At 40.2% G+C, this 11,740-nt stretch overlaps 1 protein-coding gene across 7 annotated transcripts in view; it reads right to left on the reverse strand.

Moving 5' to 3' along the window:
* Positions 1-10,978, reverse strand: part of SLC25A26 (solute carrier family 25 member 26) — a 185,534-nt gene extending 174,556 nt beyond the window's left edge. For 2 of the 7 annotated variants that reach the window (XR_009761539.1, XM_061618699.1), the window contains exons 1-2: positions 10,840-10,978; positions 1,260-1,416 (exon numbers count right to left, since the gene is read on the reverse strand). Coding sequence is in view for 6 of the 7 variants with exons in the window: in XM_061618699.1 (XP_061474683.1) it covers positions 1,260-1,416; positions 10,840-10,872 (190 nt within the window). In the remaining variant the exon portion in view is untranslated. Of the gene's footprint in view, positions 1-1,259; positions 1,417-10,839 lie in introns of those variants that run through there. The other 5 variants (XM_061618698.1, XM_061618694.1, XM_061618696.1 and 2 more) reach the window with 3 other exon arrangements.
* Between the last annotated feature and the right edge of the window lie 762 nt (positions 10,979-11,740).

Below are 11,740 nucleotides of genomic sequence, written 5' to 3' on the forward strand. Positions count from 1 at the left end.
AAAGCCCACCCCATCTTTCTTTAGCAGGCCTTCACAACATACAACTCACTAATCCAAACACAGCCCACTAACCATGCATTGTGGTCTGCCAGGTACTTGACAACACTTGTGTTTGGCAGTCGTAGGCAGGCAGGAAAAACAGGAGCATTTCTTTCAAGTCCTGAAATCCAGGCATAAATATTCAATGGCTGTATTTAGCTTGATGGGCTGCTCTAAGCCAAAGGTGGCATACAGGCTCAGAAGTGAGCAAGTGCTTTCAGGCCCAGGCAACAAATATTCAGACTTAGTTGAGCCTTAGTTGGAAACCAGTGGACAAAGGGAAAAGAACTTTATCCTGAAGACAATAGAATATATAAAGAAAGGACCATAGCTTTCATGTAGTGAACATGATTTACATGCAGCAAGTTCCAGGTGTAATCCCCGACATCTCCAGTCAAAAGAATCAGCTAACAGGTGATAGGAAAGACCACTGAGCTGTTGCCAGTCAGAGTAGATGATACTAGGTTAGATAGAGGTCATCTGACACCTATTGCCGTGTCCAGATTAGAGCCACAGTGGTTAAGAGACTCAAATCAGGAAGGGACCAGTTTGAATCTCACCTCTGCTATGAACATACTAGGCGGCCTTAGGCAAATCACTTTCACTTAAACCTCAGTGCCCTCCCCCCAGTCCCCATCTGCACCTATAATAATTATAGTGACTTGCTTCAGGATTGTTTTAAAGATTATACCTAGATAATCAATGCAAAGCAATTTTAACAGTTGAAATCACTGTACAAATGTTACCATTATTATCATCATCCATTAGTTCTACATAAAAACAAAATGTGAACTTTGGTGTGATTTCTTTCAGGCAAGGGAAGGATAATAGTATCCAAAGGACATGGGGCGGTATCCAACTTGTTCTGTCAACACAAGCATTTCTGCTTCTGCAGCAGAACTTCCCCTACTCTCCTCTCCCCCTCCCCGTGTCCCACCCAGATCTATTTTGGGGATTCCTCTAATCCTCCAAAGCAGATTTGGGGAGGGCACAAGTCGTACACACAGGGAGAGGAGAGGGGAGTTTCATTGCACAAGCTGAAATCCTTCTGCTAATAGAATGCTCTAGTTAGATACCGCCCGGGGTCCCATTCCTACACCATCTTGTGCTTTCAAGTATTTTTCAGAAGTACTAGCAAAGTCTAGGCCTGAAACCAAGCCATGGTTACTTAGAGGTGGCAAAAGTGATTACAAATACACACCATATAAAAGTATCCTTACCATTTGGAAAAGACCCTACAGCAGTAGAGGGAACGCCAGCGTAGATGCCACGGAAGCCACCAGCCTTTTTAAATCCTTGAGGACTCTGCAGTCTTGTTTTGACTGTATCCAAGGGGAACAATATCAGATCAACACTCACTCCAGCTAGCCCACCAGCCTTCAAAATATGGACAGAGACAAGAAAGAAAAGGAAATCATTAAAGTTAAACAGGAAAGCCAGAACACATTGGCCTGGTTAGCATGATTTATTCCTTATTTAATAAACCACGATAAGTACGAGGTGCATGTGAACGAATAGGGTTCCTTACCTGTTGCTTCACTCCTCTCTTTGCATAAGTGGTTGAACAAGCTAGGATGGAGTTCTCAACCGTAACTTCAAACCCAGAAATTACAGTAAATAGTTTGCAAGCAAAGCAGGATATTAAGCCAACTCTAAACTATGACTTAATATCCTGGCTTGTGTGCAAGCCATTAACCATAGTTTCTAGGTTCACACTTAACAGCATATTCAAGTTAGGAATGGACCCTGGCTTGTTCAGTCATTCACATGAAGAAAAGAGAGAAGCAGCAGGAACAGCACTGTGTACAGGTTCATAGGATAAGACAGGATATGATCAGGTGAATTCTACGTAAGCCAATTATTTTGAAAAAATTAGCCTTTGATATTAACGGCCCACAGTCAAAGTGCAGGCTTAGCCATGGAATCGCTAAATACCTTTGGGCAAAGTCACTATCCACAGAATAGAAGCCAAGCCATTATCTATAGAATAGCAAACAACCAGTTTACCTGTCAGGGGAAAAACAAGATCTGTAAAAGCATGATTACCAAGGCTAGAGAAAAATAATAATGTACCTATAGTCATTCACTCGTACTCCTGAACAACATTTTCAAAAACATATTAGAACTTAATTTAGACAATCTCAAAGATATTTTCTCTTATGAATGATGGATGACTGGAACAAACTGGTGCTACACATATGGGAACACAAACAGAGTATTACAGGGAATACAAAATGAGTATTCAGAGTAGTACTGTTTTGTTTTTTTTTGAGAAAAACATGTTTTTCCTATTATTACAATAAATGGGTGTTACAGATTTCCAGAACAACAAGGCATCATTGGGAGGAGGGGAAGGGAATTACCAACACATTTCATCATTATTTAATTTGGAAGAATTTGCTCTTTTTCTTGCTTGGGTGAAATGAAAGAAACAAATAAGCCTGTTAGAAAGTTCAAAATAAAAACCCAGAAAGCATATTATAATATGCAGATATGATGTCAAAATAATATGCCATTACCACAAGAAATTGTTGTGGAATACAAGCATGCAGCAGCAGCAGCAGAGCAAAGAGACAAGAACAGATACCTAATAGTCATGGATTGATAGCATTATGGTAAGCACTGAATTGTAAACAGAACCGACACTTACGCTATCTGTCTTTGTTGAGGTAGAGATGAAAGAAATCATCACTTGCTCTGTTTCCATGTTCAGGCCTGAGCCCCATTGCTTATGGAGCCAAAAATGTTATCCCACCCATACATAAGAGAAAGAGGTATCAACAAGGTGGAGTGAGGTGGGGATTCCTAAGGGGGCAGTAATACAAAAATCTTTATGGGGGTAGGAACCAAAGCACAGGAAGAAAAACCCCAAAACAGTCAAATGAGGATCAAGCATGATCAGTAACCATGGGATGCTGACTTGCCAAAGGGAGGGTGAACAAAAACCAGGAGGGAGGGGCAATGGAACAGAATATCCTTGAAGACAACATGGCTGGCTAGAACCTGAACAAGAACAGTCCACACTGACTCCACCGTCTTGTTTAAGGTCCCACCTGTCTATACACATAAAAATGTAAGCCCCTGCCCTGTCACACCACAGTTTGCTTAGCCACAGACAGGTGGCACTGTGAACTGCAGCATGACCAAGCCATGCTAGGCTCAAGAGAGGTGCAAGAAGACCAAATGGACAGTGGCAGAGTGTGTGGGCAATGGCAGCCCGGCCACCCCATGAACCCACTTCATGGGAGACCTCAGCGTCGCTACTGTGAGGCCTCCTTTTACTCCAGACAGGAGGGAGACTGATAAGGAGCCTACACATACTGTGCGGCTGCAGCAGTGGTGACAATTGAAACCCAGACAGGAGGCTGGGAAAGCAGCCTCAGCGGAGATCCAGCCTAGGTGTGCTGGGCGGCAGCAGTGTTTGTCGAGGGGGGCTGGCGGTGTGGGGCAACAGTGGAATCAGCAACACAGGAAAAGGAGAGGAGCATGAGCAGGCCCATGGCAGCTGGTGTGCGCCAATGCCTGGAGGCACTGGGGGTACTGCAAGTGGAAATTGACAAGTGAAGTGCCTGGGATGGGGTGCTAGGGGCAGTGGTTTGGGAGTGCCTGGGGGTTGGCATGCAAAACGCACAGGGGTGAAGACCCTAGTATACCTATATTTAATCAATCCTAAAATAATTATCACTCTAATAGCAAACACAAGTTGTGAGTGTCAAAAGACTAGATCGGTTTCATCCCGTTTTCTCCCCCATCCCTTATGCTAATTAAGCACAGAAGGAGAGTATCTGCAGAGGGTCCTTTAGAAAAGAAAAGTGGGAAAGAGGGAGCAGACGGAAGGGGTAGAGTGCCCTGCTTGAAGAAGATGGCTGACTGGCATTCCTTCTAGAAGGACATTTTGTTACAAGTTCCACTTGTAGTATCTATTAAGAATACAGGAATTAAATACAAAGAAGATTCATGTGGTCATATTGAACCAATTCAAATTACTCCAAATCTACAAAGACACAAGCTAGCCAGATGAGACTACAGAGCCCATGGACCAAATCAAATATATCAAGAGACCGTTTATTTAAAATATTTCTAACCCTTCCTTTAGGGCACACTGTCCTCAAAAGACAGATTACAAAAAGTTAAAAACAAAACATAATCATCATCATAACACTAATACAATACCCCAGCAACCCCAATAATTTATAAGCAGCAGCAACATTGTTTAAAAGCACAGCACATTAAATTTAGCCAGAAACAGACAGGAATAAAAATGACTGTTAAGGGCCTTTGACATTTCTCTAGGAAGAGGAACAGGGCCACAGCCGAAAAGGTCCTGGTCCTGGTTCCCTTCGATGTATAGCTCTTACTGGTAGCCCAAAGAACAAGGCCTCTCGTGAAGATTTTAATGCTTGGGCAGGTTCATACAAGCAATGTTTCTGATAATCTGGGTCCCAAATGATTTAAGGCTGGGATGGAATACCTATGGCCGAGCAAATGTTGCTGAACTACAAGTTTCTTCAGCCCCAGCTAGCATGACCAACCATCAAGGATGAGAGGAGCTGTAGTTCAGCACTATCTACAGGGCTACAGGTTCACCATCCCTGATTTAGGGGTTTGAAGACCAAATTGAGCACTTTAAATTGGGCCCAGAAATGAACTGGAATCCAATGTAATTGGTACAGAATTGGTGTAATAAGATCACCTAGCACCTACAAGCATTCTCTGCCACCCTAGTCAGAGGCAGTATGCTTCTGAAAACCAGTTGCCAGAAGCCTCAGGAGGGGAGAGTGTTCTTGCACTCGGGTCCTGCTTGCGGGCTTCCCCCAGGCACCTGGTTGGCCACTGTGAGAACAGGATGCTGGACTAGATGGGCCACTGGCCTGATCCAGCAGGCTCTTCTCATGTCCTTATGTTCTTAGATGCTGCATTCTGTACCAATTGTGCCATCTTTAAAGGCAGCTCCATGTAGAGTGCATGACATTAATATAGTTTGGATGGCAAATTGAAATTTGTTGATCCTACAGGTTAACATCCGGGTTATTGCCCTTGTGTATTTTTTGTGGGTTTCCTATAGCATCTGGTTAGCCACTGTGGGAAACTGGATGCTGGCTTTTAAATCGCCATTTACACTCTCCTGTGGCGAGTTAAACATGTATTGAAGGTGACCAGTTAGGGAACCTTTACAAAAGTTGGGTTGTTCTTTTAGACCAGAAGTAACTAAAGTAGGGATATATAAAGGTCGGCTAGTAAGAACTTTCGTAAGGTACTAAAATGTTCAGGGTGTATCTGCAAGACTTCAGTATCGTAACATGAAAAGGCATTATCTGGAAAAAAAACACAGCAGCAGGTTTTGCCAAATAAGGACCCAAAGAGACATCAAATGCTGATTTTCTTTGAAAATGGAGCAAAGTATAATTAATTTCAGCTCACATAGTACTGCTGAATGCCTTGATAAGGAGAAGCCAAGGAAAGCCATACCACCTCTGATAATCTTTTCCATACCATTCAAGAAGGGCTCACTGGCTACAGTTAAGTTTTAATCAATAAGTTAATTACTCTTTTAATCTGCTTGGCTATTTTGCATGCATTGATTTCACCACCCCTTGCTCTATATCCTTCTAGCTTCTTCTCCATCAAAATTCTTACCTGTAAAAAGTGATTAAAAAGGAAAATTGATCTGATTTTAATCTAGCCACCTGGCAAAAGCATGAATCAAAAATAACTAATTGCTTCTTTGGATTTCAAACTTCTGTATCTTAAACTTAATTTAAATTCATGAAGTGGCTAATGGAACATCTGCAGGAAAGTACAAATACCTGCTTGTTCCATCTGTGGAAAACTGTAATGATTTTTTTAAGACAACAAGGGAACTTAGTCACCCCTTCTCAATTCTACATGTGCAGTTTGAAGGCTGATAAATAGACATATCTGCATAGAACTGCTTTGGCCTGCTACTGACAGTCAGAGGAAACAATAACAAGCTAGAATCTAATACCAAGTGTGACTATTAGTTGGTCTAGCTGCTAAATGGGCTAATAGTTATGCATGCTCAGTATAATGTAGCTTCATCACTACATATTCTCAGAACTGAAAAATAGCAGTAATTAGTTATTTTAGTTCACCATCATCATCATAATGGTTTATTTGTATGCCGACTTTCCATAGTAATCCATGCTCAAGGCAGCTCACAATATGAAAAAAGTTACAAAAACAAAATTCAAATAGTCAAACAATAAGTTAAAGAAAACATCTTAAGAAACTATAAAATTAATTGAAACAATACCATTATAATTCATAATAAAGAGTAGCAATAAAATACAAAAACAATCCCATAACAGCAAAAATAACTGACCAGCAGAATTAAATTTTGGCCTCAAACAGAAGCCCCTAAACAACCTCACACTCAAGATGGTCTCTAGTTGTTATATTAGAATTGTAATAATATACAAAAGACATTTTTTAGTAATACAGATTACACACTTGGTCAGACCCAACATTTTAGAAAGGGATGCCCTATATAACTATAGTCTCCGTTTGTCAGTCATCCAATCAGGCTCGCATTCCTTTCTGAGCAATGTTCTGAGCAACTTTCTAGGGGGGGGTCCACAGACCACCAGCAGTCCATGACATTCATTCAGGTGATCCATGGCATGTCTGTAGTACCACAATTAAAAAATGATACCTCACCTAGCACAATGCATTACAATTGCTAGAATGGGCAGAAAAATCATTAAGTGGGTCACCAAGATTCTCAGCAATTTTCAAGTGTGGGGAGAAGTGTGAAGGCCACTATTCACAGCAGCCAATCAGATGCCTTTGGGAAGCCCACAAGTAGGGCCTGAGGGTAAGAGCACTCTCCCTTTCCACTGTTTCCAGCAACTGGTATTCAGAAACATACTGTATTGCCGCCAACCATGAAGGCAGAGATTAGGCATCACGGTTCATAGCCATTGATAGCCTTATCCTCCATGAATTTGTTTCATCCTCTTCTAAGTCTTATAAGAGAGTGTTTCTGAGCATGTGCTGTGTGCAATCACTTTGAATATCCTTTTATTTTTTTCCTTTACATGTCTTCCCCCAATACACACACAGGCTGCAATCCTAACCATACTTACCTAGCAGTAAGCCCAACTAACAGAGTGTTATTAATTATTTTTACACATTAAAAAAATAAGCTGTGTAATCCAAAAACAATACAGACCGTATCTCCCTATATGAGCCTGCCCGGGCCCTGAGATCCTCAGGAGAGGCCCTTCTCTCAATACCTACATCCTCACAAGCACGACTAGTGGGGACGCAAGACAGGGCCTTTTCAGTGGCTGCCCCGAGGCTTTGGAACTCCCTTCCCAGGGAAGCAAGAATGGCCCCCTCCTTGCAGTCCTTCCGTCGGCAAGCAAAGACTTTTTTATTTCAACAAGCCTTTGGAACTGAAAGCTGTTAAGGACAGGACTTGAAGGGTGCTGCATTGCTATTGTCTAATTGTATTATTTTAAACTGAGTTTGAATTATTTTAACTGTATGTATGAATGGTTTTAATACTGTAAATTGTTTAATTCGATTTTAATCTAGACTTTTGTATGTTTTTAATTATATGTGTGCTTTTATCTGGAAGCCGCCGTGAGTTCCAGTTTTGGAAAAAGGGCAGGGTAAAAATAATGATATTAAATAAATAAATATATAAATAAAGAACACTAACACTGTGGAATAGCACCTGCCCACCCATTCCAACGCATGAAGTGTGGATTTTATTTTGCATTATTGATTTTGAATGTTGAACAAGAAGTAGCAATTACAGATTAACATAGACAAGTGTGACCCACAACAAAATATTGCAGCATGTAGTGCTTCTGTTCAGGTTTCCTGCCACTCCATTCCATCCCCTCTCCCCACGGTTTTCTTCCACATCCCCATATGTCACTCAGCAACCTTAAACATGCTCAGTTCTCATTGGGCTGTTTTTTGGGGGGGAAGGGTTCCTCCATTCTGGGTTATTTCTTTTTTTCAGGTGGGGGTGATACATTTGTGTCCAATTCCACCTATACTAAATTATTTATTTTCTCCCTTGATATTTATGGGCCAGTTCTCTTTTCCATCCTTAAGGAAACTGAAAAATAGCTTCTCAGTGTGAACCAAGAAGTGACCTACCAAAACAATGAGAGGGTATATAACCATCTTCAGGCATTCTACGTTGGAGCTGAATAAACAGGCCAGGGGACAGTGAGAGGAATTCACAACATTTAAAACACATGACTTATCCCAAAAAATTTTTGGAACTGTGGTACAAATGTCCAGTACTCTTAACAAACTACAGTAACCCACATGATGGAGAACAAGCCCAGAAGATTTTCAATGATTCTTCAGATGACTTGCACAAACAAGCCAAACCAAACAGGCTGGCAGGGCAGTTTATACAGACAAAGTTTCAACACTATTTAGGAAGAACCCAATTCTACAAGTACCTTTTCTTGAAACGTTTTCTTTTAAAAAAATGTTTTTAAAGATGTTTTGTTTTAATGTATTTTAAAGTCTGTTTTTATGGTGTTTTAAAGTGCTTTTAGTGCTTTTGTTTGCCGCCCTGGGCTCCTGCTGAGAGGAAGGGTGGGATATAAATCAAATAATAAATAAATAAATACCTTTAGGGTGAAAACAGCCCAATAGCATGAACCATATTTTCTCAGAAGTTAAAAAGCTGGCATCTCATATACCTGCCACATACTTAAAATAAATCCAATTAAACTCAGGTCCACACTTAGAAGCAAGTAAGTCTTTAAACTTGGAAAAACTAACTTCCAAGAAACATGCACAGGACTGCACTGCAAGCACATTAGAGCAGAGGTTCCCAAAATGTGGTCTATGGACCACCAGTGGTCCACAAACTTCATGCAGGTACTTCACAGCATGTCTGTGAATAACACAGTTTGAATTCTATGGAATTCAAATTGTAATAAAATAAAATACAGTAGAAGAAATAAAATCAATAAAAATCCTACAGCATCTAGCAGAACAGATTAAATTGCTACAAACGGCAGAAAAATAATTAAATGGGTCCACCAAGACCCTCAGCAATTTTCAAGTGGTCCATGGAGAAAAAAGGTTGGGCACCACTGCATTAGAGCAATTAGAAAGCCCTCAAGCATGCATGTACAAAGTGGTTTATATTTTCTGTATTTGTGTTCTGTTCACACATATTTATATTTATTTATTAAATTTATATCCCGCCCTTCCCCCTGAAAGTGTCCAGGGCAGCAAACAAAACAAACTGAACAATTAAAAAAGCCAATTCTACAAACAGTTAAAAACATTCTAAAAAGAGTTACAGTTAACATATTCTTTTCAGCACCAGCTAAAGGCATATCTTTTTTCCCGGGCATTTGATAGACTGAGGTGATGTTATTTGTATTAGTGTGCTGCCAAAGTTTTCTGCGGCTGTATGGGGCTAGTTGGTGTTTTCTTATTTTTGTTTTTATGTTATTATATATTTACTGTTGTTTTTATCAGTCTTGTATGTCGCTTGAAGGCCTTCGAGTAATAAGCGACTAATAAATCTAATTAATAGTATAGTTTTCTAAAAAGCTGCAGATAAAAATATTCTAAAATCAATTGCAAATAAAAACAATCTTCTGTTCCATGATATCTGGGTTGCCAGAAACAGTCTCCTTCAGCTATGAAATGCTTGGTTAAACAGGAATGTTTTCAAATTCCTCCTAATATGTAGGGAAGAGAAAGACAGTGGTTTGCCTAGAAGTTTTATAATCAACCAGGTGATCTGACCATGTCTGACCTCCCCAAATATGGAAAATGAGCACTAAATCCATCATGATAATTTTGGGACCCAGGTGTGACTTTCTCCTGCACTAAATGCAGCATTTCCAAGAAATTCAAGCCAGGGTCAAAATGTCATACTGCATAAAGGGAACATTTTTCAGGGCCACATTCCAGTAATGGGCAGGGCCAGAGGAAAGAGTGGGCACAGCAATGGGTATGACTCTTATCTTTACGCAATAAGCTACATTTCAAACGCACGGAACGCAAACATATATACACACACACAAACATACACACATGCAAAATCACATCCACACACTTTCATCCAGGCAAGCAAAAGGCATTATCACAGTTCAAGGACACTTTCCAGTGAAGTAAAAGCATTTGTACAGTGTGGAGCAGGGCTGTGACCTAGTGAGAGTCCAGGACCAGACAGAGAAGTCTGGAGGATCATATTTAGCCCCCATATTTAACCCCATATTCTGAGGATCATATTTAACCCCATATTCTGAGGTTTACCCACCCTTGCTTAATATTAAATGGAACACAGTAGCTAGTTTATATATGCCTGATTGTAATTAGGCTACAAAAAAAATAAAACCATTAAAATTGTCAACCTTTTCCCTGTATTTACTTGGCAAACATCCCCCTTCTCCTTTTTCACCTATTCAATAAAGTGAAACTAAATTCTTGCATCATTTAGAATCGAAACGCTTCGACACTATAAATATGTACTCTCCCTTACCCTCCCCCGATATGACTGTAGGCTTTTTTATTATTATGAAAACTTCAACGTCAGCAAGACCCATTTCCAAATAAACGTGCATAAAATCAGGCTTTTAATAAGTGGTTCGTCTTCCTGCCCCTCCCCCGCAATATTTTAACATACAGAGCGCTGTAAAGTTGAAAAGGAAAGTCTTCGTTTCTCCATTCCCACTTCTTAAGAAATTCCCTCAAAATCTCGTCATAGGGTCATTTTTTAAAAAGTTTAGGTTTCTGTCTTTAATCAAATCTGGCAACGCTTCTTGAAGCTTCTTAACTCACCGTCAGGGAGACCAAGAAATCCCCTCGATCCATGTGCGCGCAAAATGTCAGTCAGACCCTGTAAACATATCAGACACTCGATGTACATGGGCGCAGCCATATTGCAACCCTCCGCCCCACCCCTTAGACCGTCACATGACCAACGCTTGCTTACCAGCTTCTACCACGAATTTCTCGGAGCCATGTGTTGTAGTAGGCGCGTGTGCAACGTCAAAAAACGCCGCCGCACTGAAACCTTTGCCCTTTGCCTCTGCACTCAAAGTATTTCTCTTTCTTAGCTCTGTAGTTCATTGTTGGCTTAACACCACCCGCAATAAGAGAAAAGCCAGTAAGGGTGTAAACGAGAAAATCTTTTTGGTTTGGTGGTTCATATTTTCTTTTAATTTGTGCTATATAATATTTACTTGTGTAATATTAAACAACGTTTATGAACATTTTAAAAGAGAATGTGTTTTAAGACAGTTCACAGACAAAAAAACAATTATCCTCCACTCCTCATTTAAATTGGTGGAGGAAGGTTAACATTATGTGCCACCTTAAACTACTAGGTGGATTAAAGGACAAACTGAACTGTATTTTGGGGGCCCTACCATTCCCTCCCCACGTTATCACCAATTATTACTCTTCAAAAGCACTGATATCTCCAGTCAATTTACTCTTTTGTACTTATTGAGTGGCTGATTAAAAACAAATGAGTCTGTGTAAAAGATATACACTCCAAGGAATTCCCCTTTATTTAAAACTGACTACAAAAACTAATCATACAAAAGTATTGTTTATATATGTATTAATTAAATTTATATCCCCGCATCCTCCCAGAAGGAGGGCTGCAACAAAACACTAAAAACACTAAAACATCTTAAAAACACTTTAAATATATTAAAACAAAACACCTTTAAAA

Source organism: Rhineura floridana, chromosome 3 (genome assembly GCF_030035675.1).
Source record: "Rhineura floridana isolate rRhiFlo1 chromosome 3, rRhiFlo1.hap2, whole genome shotgun sequence".
Lineage (NCBI taxonomy): Eukaryota > Metazoa > Chordata > Lepidosauria > Squamata > Rhineuridae > Rhineura > Rhineura floridana.